This window comes from Panthera leo, chromosome E2, assembly GCF_018350215.1.
Source record: "Panthera leo isolate Ple1 chromosome E2, P.leo_Ple1_pat1.1, whole genome shotgun sequence".
Taxonomy (NCBI): Eukaryota; Metazoa; Chordata; class Mammalia; order Carnivora; family Felidae; genus Panthera; species Panthera leo.
In genome coordinates this window covers 31479111-31498362 of record NC_056693.1, presented here as the reverse complement: position 1 = coordinate 31498362, position 19252 = coordinate 31479111, and the positions used below count along the sequence as shown (strand labels likewise).

The window sequence follows — 19252 nt, the reverse complement described above, 5'->3', positions numbered from 1 at the left end:
CCAGCATCCCTCGATTCAGTTGGTGATGGATTTAGAAGCTTATTACTAAAATTGTGTCACAAGCGATGCCATGACCCCGCTCTTTTCTGTCTAGCGAGCTCCCCTGGGTGGGAGGCTGCTGAGGAGGCCGCGGGGGAAGGGGGGGGGAGCTGTTTGCAGTGAGGCAGCAGGGCGAGGCGCCCCTTCATGCACTTGGAGGCGTCTGCAGGACACCTGCCCCTTGTTGAGATCTGCGCCTCGGGTGTGGGGGTCCCAGTTAGGAAGCGGTGCTTTCCTGCCTCAGGGCCTTCGCGACCACGGTTCCCTTTCCTGGAAAGCTCTTCCCCATCACCTGTCACCTTCTTTCCTTGACCGCCTAATCTAAGCCAGCTGTCATCAATCCCCAGCACCCAGTGGGTTCCCTTCCTGGAACTTAGGACCATCTTGCTCTTTATTTGCTGGTTTACCGTCCGTCTCCCCCGATAGGCTCCTGCGTATCCCTGGCAGTCGGCACGGGGGCTGGCACAGAGGAGCCCTTGGAAGGCAGGGACGTGCCCTGGATGCTCGGGGCTCACCGCTGCCACCGAGGTGGTCAGGAAAGGTTTGTGGGAGCGAGGGAAAGGTTTGAAGGGAGAGGGAGTCAGGAGGACCTCAGTGCACAGGGATCTCGTCAGATCACTTTTCTCAGGACGGCTGGGGCCCAGGGGGTGGGAAAGCCGTCAGGAAGCACGGGGGGACAGCTCACTCAAGGTGGTCCCAGGGCCAGGCTTCCTACTCGCTCAACCGCGCACACGGCCCCTGTTCCCAGGTAAGTCCTTCCCTGGCTCTCGGGGGAGAAACAGGCCTTCCCTTGGCCCCGCGGGAACGGAATTGATGGCCAGTGCCCGCCGCAACCCACTTTTTATCGTCTCTGGCCATCCCTCCTTCTGCCCACCCGAAACCTCCCGGTGGAGACTACGTCAGCCTCAAACGCGCTGAGCTCCTGCTTGCTGAAAGCCATCATTTCCTCCGCGAAAACGAGATCTCCCCTTCTGGATTCGCTCCAGGGAGTGGTTCCTCCAGCCCTGGCTGTGCACCACAGGCCCCACCTGGAGGACTTGAACCATCTCCACCGACTAGCCCCACCCAAGCCAAGGAAGCAGGCCCAGCCACCAGTGTGCACGGAGGAAAGAGCAGAGCGCCTCCCTCGGGTTCTTATCTTATCCTTTTAATAGTTTTATTGTTTATGAATGTTTTATGAGGTACAAGACATATTACTACAAAGTAGTTCACAAATATAGCTCAACAGTCATCACACATATTGGGGTTAAGCACTAAGCATGATTATCTATTGCTAAGGCAGGGGTGCAAGCAAGCGGGTTTGGAGAGTGCCGACACCAGGGGTAGGGTTTAGGATCAATGCTAATAGGGAGCACCAGGGGCCATGGAGGGCTCACATCCCGCCTAAGAGCGAGAAGACACTGCTTAGCTCATGGCCAGGCCAGGATGGAGGCCCAGGACTGCCAGATGTTCGGAATTTCTGAAGAGAATACACACGCTTTTACTTTATACGAAATCTCCCAATTTTTAAATACTGGCACCTAAGGAACCTTAACACAGAACAAGCGCTGGGACTAAATAGAACAGGAGGCTACACGGCCTGGGTTCCCCGGGCTGCGATTTCTATGCGCCACACGCTCCATACCTCCGCGATCTCATTTAATCTCGACAAGCGCCCGGGGAGGCGGCACCCTGTCTCTCGTCTGCTGATGAGGAGACTGAGGACGGAGAGAACGGAGTCTCCAGACGATGAAGCCCTGGCTTCTTTGGGGAACGCGGCCTTGCAGGGGTTATCTCCGCAGAAGGGGGCGCTGCCTTGAACCAGGGAGGGTCTAATGGCGGGACGGAGTCTGGTTCTCCGTGCGCCTCTCAATGGGCCGAACAGCTGCTCAGCTTCCAACCTACCGCTGTAAACCACTACAAGAGAAGGCAATGGGCTGGGGAGAGGGGCTAACTACTCTCGCGATTTCCAGGGTCACCGAAGGGCAGGAGCCAAGCCAAAAAGGGACAAAACTGGTACATGGGCGTGGGAAGGACGGACAACGTCTACATCAGGTCAGCTTTACTGACACATAATAATACTAATATGCACTGGGTAATCTAACTACCTGTCAGAATTCGTTCTACGCCTGTAGCCAGGTTATTCCACTTCATCTTCCCCTCGTGAGTCGGTGCCTTTCGTGTCTCCATCATACAGGTGAGGAAACTGAGGCACGGTGACGTGCCGAAGGTCACAAAGCCGGTGTGTGTTTTGACCCAGGCACTCTGAAACCGGAGCCCAGATTTTAACCTCTACTATCCATCACCCTTCTGATGCACCGATGTCATCAGGACGGGGCCCCGGGGCTCCTCGGGCCTCGACCTACCACCTATGAATGGGGGTGATTCTAGAAAAATGCATGTGCAGGCTACATCCATGAAGCAATGCAAACAGGACTGGGTCTCCTTCATTAGATCAGGGAAACTTCCTCACGACAGATGTCGAGTGCATTTTAATTTCTGACACGTCTTCATTCCTGGGGGCAGATAGAGAACTCGTAACTCGGGCTTTTATGGAGGTCTGTCTCACAGAAGGGCAAGTGGCAACTCTTTAACGACTCGTTCCGCCCATGGGGGTAGGGACTACAGACCGTGGAGAAGAGACTCTCCTGCTCTCAAACTTTTTACGGAAGTGTGATCCAACGGAACTTTCTACAATGATGAAAAGGTCCTGCATCTGTGCTGCCCAATACGCTAGTCACCAGCCACATGTGGCTATTAAGCACTTGACATGTGGCTGGGGCAGTCGAGGAACTGAAGTTTTGATTACAACTGAAACTGAATTTAAGAAGCCACACCCAGTTAGCGGCTACCTACTGGACAGCACAGCCTCTAGATGGCGTCATGAGAAACTGGGCAGAACGGATCTAGATTCCATCTTCCCCTGGATGACTTCAGAGTCTTCTACTCTAGAGTCTCTGAACAGGTTTGGGAAGGTGGAAAGGAGGATGGGCTCTGTCATAGGCTGGGCTCACCTCATGGTCACCATGGCCCTTGGGAGATGAAGGCCTCACCTTAAAAATCCAAGAGGGGAACAGTAGTTTGGGGGCAGGTTCTTGTTTCATACCGAATCAGATTATAACACTGCGTCATTTTTTAAACATTTTAATATTCATGGGCTCCACTCCCTACTCTTTCCATCTGGGACCCAGGTTCTACAATCTAAAGGCCAAGTCTACCCTTGTCCAAGCCCATGACATGGTTGGAGGAAGGAAGCCAAAAATATCTTTTCCTCCTCCACCTAAGACTTGTGCTCCTTCTAGGGTTTTGCTTCCAGAAGCAGACCTCTGAGTTCTGAAACGACGTCTGTGAGATCAAACGGCAGAGGCATCGAAGGATCATCCTTTTCCCAATATGGCCGACATTCTGGCTTCTGATCCACAGGTAAAGTTCGGGCAATTCGGGACTGGCACCTGGAAGAATAGGAAGAGGTAATTAATCCACGGGAAGAAACTCCTAGAAAACTCAAACCCGTGTGCAGTTTGGAACGACACTGCCAAACATTCCAAAGACAATCCTCCACGGTGGTGGTGGTGATGAGACGAAAGGATCATGAGTTCACCAGGCAGAAAGCAGGTGCTTCTAAGACAGAAGGATTGTTCTTCATGGTGCCGGAACTGCTTTTTCTTTTTTCAATTCCCTGCTTTGTATTATCTCCAGTGGCCTCCACAGAAGCCAATCACCAGGGAAATTCAGTTACTCTGCCTTTAAAATGGTGAATTATTTTTTCATTATCTCAACTGTTATTTAAAGTGTGTGATTAAGCCATTATCAGATTTAAATGTTTGTGGGATTTCGATGTATTACTAGATTACTGGGAAAGATTAAATTGAATTTACTGCATTAAAACGTCCAAGAATAGATTAAACAATATTACAGGCTGGGATTGACTTTGGAGATTCTAGAGATTTACAAGTGTCCCAGCTTGCTGTGCTCAGAAAAAGGCACTCCAAGGAGAGACCGATTTATAAGGATATATGCAAATAGAGGTTAATAATCATTTCCACTGATGAATAGGTGGGGAAAACTTCCACAAAATTAAATTAAAAGGCTAGCAAGAGTTACTCCCTAAGGAAAACACTTAAATCACAGTTTTTATTAAATGGATTATTCATCAATAGTAGAGAAATTAATTATCATATGCAACTAAATTATAGCCTTGTAAGAAAAAAAAAAAAGTTGGGGCGACACCATCACCCCCGGCAGGCATCTACCTCTCAGAGAGACCAGCTTATTTAAAATTGGTCTGGGAAAGCTCAGTGGCTTTGGCTTTATTTGTCTGAAAAACGAGGATCAGAGAGAATGTAATAAGAGAATGCAACAAATTGCAGTGCGAAATGAACAGTTTCCCTGCTGTCTGGGAGCGCAGGCGGTGGAAGGGTACACACTCAAAAGAAGTACCGTGAGTCCACTTGAAAGAACTGCAAGAGTTCCTCCCCGCCCCCACCGCCTCTGCATTGTTCTCTAAATCAGTTAAAAAGTGGTCCTGCCCACGGTCTGCCTTCCGTGTGGGGCCAGCTGCGAAGAGAGCAAAGAACGGCATCTCCTTGGCCCCCGTTCCGGGCGCGGTGGTAGAGACGGTTCGTGACGAAAAGACATCGTCTTCTCTGGGGAATTATTAATGGTGAGGGGATCCCCGCGGGAAAACATACTTCAACTTTACACCTATTTTCTCGCGTGGTTAATTGCTATACCGGCATCCTATGCACTCAATTCGTCGTACATTACACATAACATTCCAATATATCTTCGGCTCCCCGCATCAGACCCTGATAATAGCGTCTGTTAACATGCGCTAAGTACTATTATGTAGCACATCACTTCATAAATAATAAGATTAGCTGACCTCAGGGCCCCAAGAAGAGTAATGTGTTTAAATGTTCTCATTATTTATTTAAAACAAGAATTAAAGCAACAGAAGCTGCTTTTGACAATCCTCTTAGCATAAATATTAAACTGTTTGCACTGATAAGCCCCACACAGCACTAAAGAACAGAGGGTGCATTCTGCAGGCTACTTAATAATAGGTGTTTGACACTCTGTCGCTTGCTGTCGTGGTTCTGAGGGTGCGTCTCTGTAGTTCTAGAGACAGTCTCTAAATCACATGAAAGGCATGGGAGGGAATTAATATTCAGGGGAAGCTGCGACTAATTACAAAGGGACTCGGCACAGCTTTGCAAATTGTGCTTTCTCTCTGCTTCAGAATCACAGAGTGATGCTCAATTTACTAGGTAGGGAAAGTTATTCCAAATTGAGCATTTCAACCTCTCAGCGGATAAATTATCTGCGCGCACATTATCCTGGCTGGCAGATTAAAGGGCTATGATAAGTGTCGATCCACCTAGAATATCATAAGGTTTGTAAAAAGTCAATAGAGATGCTTTTTCACCTGTCAAGCGGGTTTGCCCCCTCACTTTGAGAAAGCGTTACAAATATTCAATCCTCTGCTGCAGAGGTTGGCTTCGGCCGCGTTCTAGAAGCTTCCCACCAGCTTTTCTTCTGGGTAAAGGTTTTCTTCTGGTTCTGCGATTTTCTGCAACCCAAAGCCTGGCTGGTGCGGGCACCAGCTCCTTTCCATCCAGGCCCTGAGAGCCTAGGAGCTGTGTACATTCACTGCCTCCCTCTGGGCTAAACGTAGAGCCCTTGGTTGGGTTTCTTTACGGTCTTAATTCAGATTTTTCCAGGTCACTTTGAAACTCCCTTTAATACCAGTGCTCCTGGCCAATTTCCAAAAGGTGGCGATGGGGCCCAGCAGAGGGCTCGCCGTTTCGGGTGATGCGTTGACCCACAGGAGAGGACGGTCACGGCCACCTCAGATCGAACTGTCTGAGTCGACACCGTGCCAGACCGTGGAACTTTCTGAGAAAGAGGGGACTGAGAATTGCTTGAAGCCACAGCCCCTTTTCAGTTTTAACTTCCCTTGCTCAGATCACTCATTCTGCCTCTTCTTGGCTCATCTCCTAAGACGGGGCAGGAGGGAGGTCGAAGCGTCGTGGTTAACGGTGAGCGAGTGGGGATGATGATGATGATGCTAACACTTACTTACGGGGCTGTTGCAAAGGTTAAATCGATTAATACATGCGGAGTGCTCAGAACACTGCCGGGCATGCAGGAAGCACTCAGCAGATATTACATATTATTACCACTGCCGTTACGTCTACTATGAGCACGAGCGAAGGACAGAATTGGTAAAGTCAAGCGTAGAGCGAGCTGCCTGTGGTCCCTGTGACAGTGCCCTCCCTTCATACCAGCTGAGTGGGGGGCCTCCGGACCGGCTCTCTCTAGAAGCTCTGGAGATTCGGAAGCAGTTCTTTCTGGCTCGAGCCAAATGGAGCCCGTGGCTGAATCCTATCGCAATGTGATGCTCCAGGATGCTGAGGTGTACGTATCCAAGCTGCGACAGCTTTCCAGCGACGGGCGAAAACGCTCAGATTCGGAAAGACCCAACAGTTGTTCCCGAAGACCTAGAATTAACAAAAGGCGCCGTCGTCCGACTTTCTGAGCGGCGGCTCTCCCAGACTGACTTGGCATTTGCGGGAGAGAAAGTCGGATTGTTGCTTGGCACAAACGCTCTACGGTATGCAAAATAAAGGGGCCCTAAGTTCTCTCAGGGCGTGTTTTAGGAATGCTGACCCCGGTGAACGTTTGCAGCCTGTGTCTATCCCTACCTTCCCGCACCAAGAAGACGGGACTTTTCCTGCAGGCAACCTGTCCCTTCCCCATGCTTGGCCACGGGGTCTGGTGGGATCGGCTTCATGTCTACAGCAGGGGAGAGCCTTGACTGGCTCCACCCAAGGAGCACACCACACTCACCCAGCCACGGGAAGAGGCTCACAGGGAAGCACGTGACCCAATCCAGGGCCAGAGTGAGACGCTAAACCAGAGGACTGGTGTGGGGGCTGCGGCAAAAGCCTCTCTCATCTCCTGTGAGCCATCAGGGCGCACCCTCTGGGACCGCCGCGGTCATTTTGCTACGCGCGGCAAGGGGCTGGCTCCTGGGTGATACTGTTCACAGCTGGATCGAGCCTCACTTGAAGCCGGGTATGCTTAGACTTTTTTCAGTTTCACAATTCGTTATTGAGTTAGGGTTTCCTGTCACTTGCGACCAAAGAGTCCTGGCTGATATGCTGGCCATGCTCGCCACCTGTCAGTTACTCCCGCCCCACCCCCCCGCCTTTTACTACAACATCCGTGTGCCATGGGCCTGCCTGCCAAGGGGATGTGGACGGTCTTGCCTCCAAACTGAGATGCGGCTGACGACACTGTGTAGTGTGTGCAGGGACCATCCGGGTATGACGGCATGAAAACGCTGGCTTTTGTTTTTGGTTCAAATGGTGTTTCTACTTGAGACAAACTTCTACCCAGAAAACAAGGGGGTGCTGCTGTCATCCAAATAGGTCTCTGCACGCAGATAAGCTGGTTTTAATGACCACAGCTGGATGGCTTCTCTCAAGAAGGTTGGAAAAAAAAAAATTTTCCTTAAACTCCACGCTCCCAAGGAGAGTAGATCATTCTGGACCCACTCAAACAGTAAGAAAATGATCTTTTCCCCTTTCAACCTTGTTCTCTCTATTCGCATCCTAAAATCCTATTTTATTCATTTATTTAAAATTTACATGTTTATTTATTTATTTTGAGACTGAGAGAGAGAAAGAGAGAGAGAGAGAGAGAGAGAGAAAGGGCAGAGAGAGAGAGAGAGAGAGAGGAGAGAATCTCAAGCAGGCTCCACGCTGTCAACGTGGAGCCCGAGGCGGGGCTTGATCCCACGAAGCGTGAGATCATGACCAGAGCTGACACCAAGAGTTGGATGCTTAACTGACTGAGCCATCCAGGCGCCCCACGCAAATCCTGTTTTTAATGCTTCTTGCTGAGCAAATGAACTTGAAGCTACCCAGAAGCCCCCTGGCCCCTTTTGTGAAGCATTACCAAGAGAGCAAAGGAAAATCACACATATGGCATCTCTCTCCCTCTCGAATGCACTTTATTTTCATTCCAAGGATGCTATGAGCCACCCCCAAAACCTCTCGATACTAGGAATGGATCGCCCCGAAGGACCTGGTGACACGACAGGACGCAACGGAAAAGTGTTGGCTGGCCGATGGGAGCAGACTCTCTCCCCACAGGTGTAACTCACACAGGGCCTCAGCCCCGCTGATTTCCCCCAGGGCCACACTTACATCTGGGTGATCCGGATTTCAGCTACATTAGCGAGCACTGGTCACCGTGCTAAAATTAACCACTTTAGCTAAAGTGTGTGTTAATTATGGGTATGCAAGCAGTCAATAAAAGGTTAATGCAAAAGTCAAAGGATAAATTTCTTCCCTTATTGCATCACTTCACAGACTAAATGACTAACATTATACTTTGTGTTTTTAATCAATAGGTTTTACAGTAATGTGCTGGCCATTGATTTTAAGAAAACATATACGGTCTTCTTCCTTGTCCCTAAATTTTGCAACAAATAAAGAAGGACAGGTAGCATTTACATAACTCTTGGTGACATGATAAAGATTTCAGGAGAAATGGTTTCTGCTAGAAGATTCGGCAAGATAAGCCAGCTTCAAAAAAAAAAAAAAAAATACAGAAAAACCCAGAACTTGATGGGGAAATATTACTAGCCACACACTGCAGAGCGGACAAGAAAAATAAACTCCTAAGAGGGAATCTTTTAGTGGGAAAGAAGAGAGCAGCTCCTGATTACAAGAATTACATTCTGTATATTGTTTAAATGTCCAAAAGACTCTTAGTACCCAGCGCTGTGTTAGTTCGAGTTTTACAAACTAAGGGAGATGCGGGAGGTGGGTATTTGATCCCCATTGTGAGGGCTGCCTCACCCACAGTTAACTGACGGAAAGTGGGAGAGCCAGGCCTGGGCCAGACCTGGGCATCTGGCTGGCTGCCCCTTCCACCACATTCCACAGTTGTCATGCGTTTCCATGTGGACGAAAGGGGCCCTGTCCCCTGACTACTTAGCCGTTCTTGACAAACTCACATATTCAGGAGATTCCAAACCATTTCAAGGAGGGGAAGGAGGAACAAAGCTTTTTTTCCCCTTCAAGTTCTAGAAGGACTATTATTATAGCAAATGACTGACAAAACTTCCTTTTCGTTCTGATGACTTTGAGTTTCGCCATAAGCATCTATAAAGTCTGCAGAAATGAAAGACACGTGTTCATCTTCTAAGAGCATAAACTACTTGTGATTGTGCTCCTGGGAAAAATCTCTCAACCTGTTAGTTTCCTTAGATGTTACAGGAAACTAGTGGTTCTCTGCTTCACTGGATTATGTGAAGATAAAACCAAATATGTATACGAAAGCCCTTTAAAATAGGTAAAATGTCACACAGATGTATAATTATGCGTCGACCTCCTTTTCCTCTATGTATAGATACAGGTCCTATTTTATTTTAATTTTTGAGAGAGAGAGAGAGCAAGAGAGAGAGAGTGCGTGCGCCCGAGAGTGTGAGCTGGGGAGAGGGGCAGAGGGAGAGAGAGAATCTTAAGCAGGTTCCCCACCCAGTGCGGGGCCCAACATGGGGCTCGATCTCACAACCGTGAGATCATGACCTGAGCCAAAATCAAGAGTCAGACATTTAACTCAGTGAGCCACCCAGGAGCCCCAAAATACAGGTCCTATTTAAAAAATACAACTCATTATTCAATGTTGGCCAGAGGCGCTTGTAACGCTTATAAATAAAAATGAAAGAGATCACATTCCTAAAGGTGAGAGTGATTTAAATTACCAACTTCAGGGGTGCCTGGGTGGCTCATTCCGTTAAGCGTCCGACTTTGGTTCAGGACATGATCTCATGGTTCGTGAGTTCGAGTCCCGCGTCGGGCTCTGTGGCTGACGGCTTGGAGCCTGGAGCCTGCTTCCGATTCTGTGTCTCCCTCTCTCTCTGCCCCTCCCCCGCTCGTGCTCTGTCTGTCTGTCTGTCTCTCTCCCTAAAAAATAAACATTAAAAAAATTTTAAACTAACAACTTCACCAGGAAATACACAGTGACGAAAAGAGTACACTTCTCTTCAAGTCAGAGTTTTTTCCAGAATTGTAATTTACAACGAGGAGTTGACAGTCATTCTGGCTGATGTTAAACAGGAGTCTGTTTTAGGATATCAGCCACATCAGAACGCACTCCCTCAAAGGATATAAGCCAGCATGCGAGGCTTCCCATCAAATCTACATTTAACTTGCAAAACCCAGTGGCCTGGATCAGCATGAAAATAGCGGGAAGTAAGGATATAATTGGGCAACAATCTCCTCTATGGCCTCTTATGCTTTGGAGGGAGCAAGAGACCAACACAGGATCGGAAAGTTCTCCATTCTTCCCCTTCTCGACGGGACCAAGAGTGCTACAGCATCTTGCCACCCAGGGTGATTCCAGTGTCTAAACAGAAGTATTTTTCCTATACCATACAATCTAAATCCTGGACAGTACCTTATGTACAAGTTCAGGGATTTTCACGCATAATTCTCACTCTCCGTGATGTCTACCTTAAACACCACATTTCAAATCTAACCTCGAGTAAGAGACCAGTCCACTGCACTGGTTTTGCTGGGCTCACTAGGCTTTGCTCCAAATAATCTGTCTTAGTCATGAGAAGAACACACGGTCCAGTTTATCATAAGTGACGCTTTTCGAAAGAAGAGCGAGTGAGCTGACAAATTCAGGATTTGTCTTCTCGGACTTTCCGTCACTGCCATCACAGCACCGTGGACAACTCTGAAAATAAAGAGCTGCCCTGTCATAGCTACCATAATGGTCTACTTTGACAAAGCTGGTTTTATAAAATCAGCTTCTTAAATCTGTATAACTCAGTTTACCTACTGCAGAACCACCAAGCAAATCCAATTGCTAAATGAGCTTCAACAAAGGGCATGTTCACCCTCTCTTTGAAAGGCTTTTAACCTCTTGCCTCTGTACCACATGTTAATGTTTCCAGATCAGTAAAGTCAACACACATCAGAGTGAGGAAAAGCCAAACTTTGGCCCATGGGTCAGCTTTTTTTTTTTTTTTTCCTCTTTTCTTTTTTTCAGATCAATATACCCTTTTTTTTGTTGGTGGTATTTTTCAACCACAACCACTTGAGAAAGTAGGCTTGGCTTCACTTCTGGTCATGTAAGAGTCTACTCGGGGGGTTCACACTTCAGGGAAGACGTGAAAAGCCTGACAGAAGAGTCTGCTTAGGTGCGTTAAAAACCAAATGTCCCCACGATGCCTTGGAATGCCTGTGCTTAACGCCACGTGGCTAACCAAGCCGTTTTTCAAGCACGGATAAGGCTGCTGTCTACCCGCAATCAGTCAGCGTACTCGCGGGGTCCGTCTACCCACTGGGAAGCGAAGGGAACAGTACTGGCAAGGCCCAGCTCTTGCCAAGGACTTGTGTTCTCCACATCTGTTTGGGACTCCAAAGGCCTTCTGCAGGTAAACGGTGTTTTTCACAGTTCCCAATTCTTCTACTGCCTACGATTTCTCTGAAATGTAACACGAATACGCTATAGAGCCCAATAACCATGAACATTAGGGTTTGGGGTTTTATTTTGTGAAGTGAAGGAAAAAAACCATCCAGAGTTCCAACTTGGGACTCCAAGGAGAGAGTTCTTTTGAAAAGGGTTTCCCGGCCCCCTGGCGCACGGACCCGGGGCTTCTTCCCGCTCTACGTCACTGCTAAGAGCCCCCCCTGGCTAATGGCGGACTCCACCAAAGAGGGGAAGAATCTGGGGTAAGGGATAACGGTGTCCTGTTCGTACTTCGGGGAAGTCAGGGGATGAAGAGAAATGGGTCAAAAGAGCCTCTTGCTGGTATAAAAGTCGGGGACGCTTTGTGGCAAAAGAATGGCTCGAAGGCCCCTCCAGTCTTTCCTTCAGGTCCAGGAGTACCTTGCCCTTTTCCCTTCTACTGCTAACACCTTCCGCTTCCCCCCGGGGCTTCTTCTCAGCCCGTGACTATACTGTGCTACCCTCACATCTCCTTACCCCTCTGAGACTGCTTCTTTTAAAACTTCAGACGTTCTCGTTGCTAGGGGAGAGAACTATAAAGAAATTCTATCTTATGCCAGTGGCCCTCCAGTGACATCTCCCCTCAGACCAAAGGGGGAGTAATAATGCTAATAAAAACATTACAAATAGCCCATAATAAATACCGAGTGCCTGGCACTTCATACGTCTCTTTAAATAAAGAGTTGTCTTCAAAATGGAAACTGAGGCCCAGAAGATTAATGGACTTGTCCTCGATTCCACAGCCAAACAAAGGATAGAGACAGGACTTGGCAAAACCACCTGACTCCAAATCTCAAGCTCTTTGTATGATTCCAAAATACCAACATCAGAAGAATCACTTTGGGTCCTTGTCGAAAATACAGTTTTCCAAAGGCATCTAGCCCCAGGTCAGACCCTCCAGAGGAGGGTCTGGTCCATCGGCAATTTTCACAAGGGACTCTTCAGATCGGGCCAGTTTGTGAGAACATGTTAACCTGTCACAAAAGACCACAAAGATGCTCAGGTGGAACGTGGGAGGGGGGCCATGAGGGTGTGTCTGGGCCCATGAAGAGCTCACATTAGAGTCGCGTCCGTTTCAGAGGACACGGGACTCAGGCTTGGCTCTTAGAGTCTTGCAGCATGGCTCCCTGAGCAAACAACCGGTGACTTTGCAGGGTCTGGCACATAGAACAGGTCTCTTGGAGTCCTTCCCTTACTCCGGGGACTCCGATAGGCCCATGGAACCATTTAACATGCGAGACTGCTTGGCCTACCGCTGGGGTGTAAACCCAGGGGGCAGAGGATTGAGAACAATTTCATCCCGAGGTTCGTTTGTCGGCTTGTCAGTTATATAATGATAGTGATGAATGGGCTACCTTGACAGCTCAACATTTAGGAGCTGCTGACCTTTGGTCTCTGGTCACATGATAGGGTCACCTGAAACTTGCATGACTTCTACCTGGCCAAGGGTAACAATATAAAGGTCAAATAGGCTGGACGATTATATGTATCAAGTCTGAGGCAGCTTGGTCAGGAGCTTTAAGAGAGGCCGGGTTGGGTTCCCCAGCACACAAAGCTATGGAATCATTGCAGAAATGTGCCCAACAAAAGATATACAATTTCAAAGCAGTCTAGAGTAACTTTCCTTGCAAGGGAATAGAATGAACTCATTATTTTTAAAGGGCAACAATGAAAACAAACACTTTGGAAGAAAATATATTCTGCCAGCGACTCTGCCATTGGGAGGGAAGCATACAGGGCGTATGACTTAATGAGTGATATTAATGCTATCCCTGCAGCATGGCAGAAGGTCCAATTTGATGCAATTACTGGAACAAAATCCCCACCGGCTAGCATCAAGCCCTCTTTTCTGCCAGAGAATACAGTTTCTCTGCTGTCCTGTCAGCACAGTATCCCACAAAGGACCGTGATTGACCAAAGATAACCCTTTCCAAATTTCAGGACTTCCTCGCTGCTTGAAACTTAAGTCAAGTTTGCATGGGACAGTCTCAAACTTCAGAAAGGTTCCAGAATAACTTATGACCATCAATTCAAGGCAGCTGTGATTTTTAGCCATACCATAATATATACACACACACACACACACACACACACACACACACACACACACATATACACACACACATAATATGTATATACATACATAGGTATATATATGTGTGTGTGTGTATATATATGTACATATATATATGTTTCTTCTGACAAATCTGAAGATTTTGCTTTTTGACTATTTGATTAAATTCCATTTACTCAGAATCTGACAATAACAGTCACGTAGGTTATGGATACACTTCTGAAAACGAAAGCTGACAGGCCAATGTCACTGATTTGCAGAATCTAGAAACTTCATAACCCATGCAAGAAGCAGGCATTACGGAGAAATCTGATTTACGTCAAAAGCCTGGTTTCTACAAAGGATTTTTCCCTGCAAAGTCAAAGACCGACAGACAGACAGCCACTGGAGCATAATCCACTCATACTCCTGAGAGATGAGCCAAGCAAAGGACAATGGCTTACAGAATAAAGGGCCAGCTGTTCTGACTTTGGAATGCTCATTTGAGTTGTAAGCTGTGAAATAAATTTGAGTTGATGGTTCCCCCATCTGCTCACCTGTCAGTCTATCTCCACTGTACGGCTGTTTTTAGAAATACTTCCGTGTAACCCGCTTAATTGGTTTTGGGAGGCCGAGAAACATCTCCGAAATTTATTTTAACCTTATTCCGGACATGAGGCTACTGGGCCTTTGTTTCTCTTCTCTTCCTTAAAGAACATTCATGAACAGGTCAAGAGCACTCACAGTAGAAAACTCGGGGCAGCCCAACACCAACAGGGTGGGGCAAACTCAGAAGTAGAAAATGGTGGGCGAAAGCGAAATGCCGATTCATCAAGGGCATACCAGCCTTCCGATGAGTTTCTGCTCTGCACTGGTTTCAAAGCTGAGTCAAAGTCGAAATTCTTACAACGGTCCGCAAGTCCCTTTGTGACCTACCCCTTCCCCGTGCCGCTCTCTGACCCTCAACGCCTTCCACCGTCTCCCACTACTTCCTTTGTGCCAGTCTGTACTGGCTCGTCTGCTCTCCCTGGAACAGGCAAAGAACACTCTCAGGGTCTTAGTAGCCGCTGTTTCTTCTACCTTGAAAATTCTTCCCCTAAAGACATCCATGTGGCTTGCTCTCTCAGCCTTCAGGTCACTGCTCAAACATAATCCAATCAGTGAGGCCTATCTTGACTGCCCCACTTACGACAGAAACATCTCCCCTTCCCTCCAACTCCTACCCTAGTGCTCCCAATCTTCTTTCCCTGCCCTGTTTTTCTACACAACACTGAATACCGTTTGGGGTGTGTGTGTGTGTGTGTGTGTGTGTGTGTGTGTGTGTAAAATAAGCTCCCTGAAGACAGGGAGTTCTGTCTGCTTTGCCCACTGCTGTCCCCTCCAAGCCTACGGCAGACTTTGGCACGTTGTTAGAGCCACAGTAAACACAGTGGAAAGCACACACGATTGAAAACAACTTGCATCGGAACCTTACTTCTTTAGAATTTCCCCGCTACATAACCAATGTTACAGTAACAACAGTAAAAGCACAAGGCGCAATCAAAGGAGGCATACCACCAGGGGCCACTGCTAGTGGAAGAACACTGATCAGGGAATTCAAGACCCCCGTGACTTCCGGCCCATCGGTGCTCAGGTCTGTAAAGTGAAGGGTTGCGTGAGACAATCCTTAAGGTTCCTCCCATCTCTAGAAAACGGGGATTTTACATACCAACATGGTTAACCTCCAGACACCTTATCTCACGTGACCCTCACGATGAGGGTAGGCAAGACAGGTGTTACCCTTTTGGGGAGACAGAGGAAGCCGAGGCCACGCTTGCTCCGTAAGTCACGATGCTGGGCCCAGAACGGAGGTCATTCGGTAGTCCAGCATCTTTCTTTTGAACCGCACTTCCTCTACTGGTAGAATTGAAAGTTTTACCAGTCACTGTTACTCTGACGCATAAACCAATTTTTCAGGCAAGTCCTAATCCCCTCAGAGGTAATATCCATGCGGGTCAGAGATTCCACCGGGCTCTCTTCTGCTCTAGCCAAAGAATCCATGGATTCTCCGAGCTGCCATGTCATTCCAAGATCAAAGGGAAGATCGGAGGTATGACACCGCTCTATTTGCTTAGGGAGGTTTTGTGACCGGAAGAGAATCACACTTCCCTGCAGCTCTCCCGTCGAAGGGCAAGACGTCCGTGCAACTGTGGCCTCAAGGCGGCTGTGCTAACGAGGAGTCTGGACTCCAGAGATGCTGGAGACATCCTAGTCTTAAACCCAAAGCAAATCCCCATTTCACAGCCCCAGGAACTGAATGGGGCTAACCTTTAGATAGTAAACCTTTAGATAGTAAAAATCATCTTGCCCGTATAAATCTCTATGCTTCTGGCTCCAGTGATGAAGGATGACAGTGTAGCTTACTATGTGCCTGCCCTACTGATGAAGCCCAGATTTGGGCAGAAAGACTATTGTCATTTCTCTGTGCATTCATTCATTCGTTCATTCATTCATTATTCAACGAATATTTATGAGGTACCAGGATCTACAGATAGCAGTGAACTAGGACAACATCCCAAGTGTCACGGAGGTTACGTTCCGGTGGGGGAAGACAGATAACAAACACGTGCATTGCTTATAGACTTTGCATTTAGCTGCCAGCAAGAGGGACTACAAACCGCGGTGCCTACAGAAGATGGAAGTCTTTCACGTTAAAGGAGTTTGGGGAGGTCATGGGACAGCAGTCCAGAGACATCCAGGACCCAGACCCTTCCCTCCACTTTTCTGCTCCGCCATTCTCAGCTGACGGCTACCACCCTTGAGGTCACCTCATGGTCCAGGGCACTCCGGCCACCGTATCTCCAGTCCCAGGGAGCAGGAGAAGGGGCAGAGGGGTAAAATGTGTGTTTACCGCCTCCTTTTAAGGGAGGACAGGAAGCCACGCCTGCCTCGATCTCACTGACTAGAAGCCAGAAGGGGCTGGGAGTGTAGGTTTTTAGCTGGATGCCCTGTGTTCTTCTCTCCTCTGTCAAAACCAAGATTCTACACTAAGGAAGAAGGAAAGAACGGGGGCAAGATGAGAACGGTTCTCTGCCACACAACGGAAGCAAACAGATCCCAAGACGGTTTCTGCTGGAGACAATTGCTCTGGAAAGGTGGGGGAAGGGTGCTGGCCACAGGGGTTGTGCTAGGTATCTCTCCGGGGGGGGGGGGAGTATTTTAGGGGACAAGTTGGGCATGTTCTAGGGGACAGCAAGGAGGCTGCTGTGGCTGAGGGAGGGTGATGAAGGGAAGGAGGGGAGGGGATCAGAGGAGTCCAGGGTCTGGGAAGCCACCGTCAAGACTGATTTTACTGTAAGCGAGATGGGAAAGTACGGGAGGGTTTCATGCAGGGGAGTGATAGGATCTCTGGCCCCGCACTCTGCAGAAAGCTCTAGAACTCCTTTAGGAATCGGGTCGTCTCATGAGTAAACCCCTCTGCTTGACCCACACGCAGCGTTGGCTTGATGAAGCAAAATCTCCTCCTTAAGACTCTTTCCAGGCTGACAGGCTACTCCCCACCCTGAACCTGACTGTCCTAATGGCTTTGATGCCTTGTTCCCCTTGCCGTGGGACAGAAAAGACGAAGGAGCGCCGAAACCTCCCGTACTCCCAAGTTCACCCGATGTGTATCTTCGGAACTCAACTCACAGCCATTTTATGCTCCTCTTTTTCTCTGGGGGCTGTGGATTCAGGCTGAGGAAGCAGGGTAATCCTATACGCTGGGAGCCACGGAACACTGAACGGGCCTCTGAGTCAGCGCTGGGTCTGCTTCTAAAGTGACTTGGTTTGAAAGGGGTTTTTAAAACTCGCACTTCAATAGAAGGCAGACCACATTCTGAAGCCCCCCAGCCCGGTTTTGCTGCACCGCCCGAGACACCGCCAGTGCTCTCGGAGCCTCGGGAAGGAAGGCTGAGCTGCCAGGGAGACTGCCTTAGGGTTGTAGTGTGGCCTCCAAACTTCAGGTTAACTGGGTGGGCTTATTAATTCATCATCACAGCCATAACTGTCCCGCCTGGGCATCTCTGCAGAGAAAGCAAGTGGGGAGATGAGCCGTGATCTATTCATTACTTAACGGTCTTGTACTCCCGCGACCTGAATGGGAGGTCGAAAAATCTCACACTTCAGGGCTTTGAAAGCTGGGGCTGTGGTTCCTTCGCTGTCTGGGTGATCTCATTCTCCCAGCACCAGTGTTCACTTGGAGGGTGACCTTGGGAAGGGCACTCAGGCAGTATTTGCTCATCTGTCGAGCGGAGACAGCCCCAGGGCCCCGGAGTCACATCTGGTAAATACTCACGCGTGGACCAGTACTGGCCACCTCATCTCACAGCCCCCTCTGGCTCCGGGGAAGAAGGCTTTTTACCAGCGGGGAAGAGGAGCGGGGCCACGTCCTTGCTACGTGCCAGCTAGGGAAGGGGGTGGCGTGGAAAGACGAGAGAGTCTTTGCGCAGGAAAGACACCCGTAAGGCCCTCACTGTGGATCCCGGGTGCTTTCTCATTTGCCAAAATTCAGAAGGTCAGAAGGAATCAAAGGACGACATCTGCTTGTGCAGAATGTCATTATAGAGGAGTCTGGGAACAAGAGGCCTGTTACAAGTTCCTGAAGGCAGGCCGATTAATGGAGAAGTCCGGCTCCTCGCTGAGCATTACAGGAGTGGGGTCAGCTGGGACCGGGCCAGGGCTCGCCAGTGAGTCAGGACAGCACAGCAAGGACTTGATTAGCTGCTGTAACTTCCTGCCCCCATGCCTGGCCTGCCAGGGAGCCCCGCTTCTCGGCGGACTGCTAAGCTAGAATTTACACTTTTTGGAAGAATGGTTCTGCAGTCAAGGCCACCTGGGAGTCGGCACAGAATACCTGACTGAGGGTCCATTATGCTTTCTCTGCAGCACCAGCTGGCAGGTTAGCTCGAGTGAGACCACGGGACCTGGGAGACCCGCTGTCCCTCATTTAAACTGCACTTCCTAGCTGGAGATTGACTCATGAAGGTTCTGGTGCCCAAAGGCAGCCACTGGTAAGTTACGAGTCTGGGGTCCTATGGACAGGTGCCATCGGCAAGCGGCCTGCCTGTGTGGTGTGAATGGAGGGGTACCAGGACAGCACAGTGGGCTTACTCTGGCTCCCGACCAGTGCCAGGAAGCGTACCATTAATTCACTTCTCGCAGGTGAAAGGGGACAAAAGCGGGGAAGGCGTTTCGCAGCGCAGCTACTTCTAAGGAGGAGAGTATTTTGAGTCGCCTCTCAGATCACGCTGCTTCTTGGTGCACGTGAGCTCTGCGTTCCCTAGGGCGAGCGGGAGAGGTGGGGGTCTCCAAAGCCCATTTTTAGCTCCTTTACGGTTTCACCTAGGGTGGACCACGTGAACAGCCTTCTGGGAGAGATTCGTTTGGGAGGCCGGCGAATGCAGACTAGAAGCCATTTAATTGGTTCCAAGTTAATGTCCTTTTCCAGTTGGGTCTTGTGTAAGCACCTGGGAGTTATGGCCACTAACTGAACATGATTTATAAAGTTCTTTCCCAGGAGAAAGGTCTCTGGACAGGCAGTGAGTGAGTCCGTGAATTATTTCTCCGTAGTGGTTATAGTTGGAGGAGGAAGGAGCAAGTTCAACCGTAAAGAACCTGAAACTC

General features: G+C 49.0%; 1 protein-coding gene across 1 annotated transcript in view; it reads right to left on the bottom strand.

The window, feature by feature from the left end:
- Positions 1-3146: 3146 nt before the first annotated feature.
- The window catches only part of FTO (FTO alpha-ketoglutarate dependent dioxygenase), a 389506-nt gene continuing 373400 nt past the window's right edge, over positions 3147-19252 (bottom strand). The window contains exon 9 of the mRNA XM_042918172.1: positions 3147-3470. Within this exon, the coding sequence (XP_042774106.1) occupies positions 3317-3470 (154 nt within the window). The 3' untranslated portion in view covers positions 3147-3316. The remainder of the gene's footprint in view (positions 3471-19252) is intronic.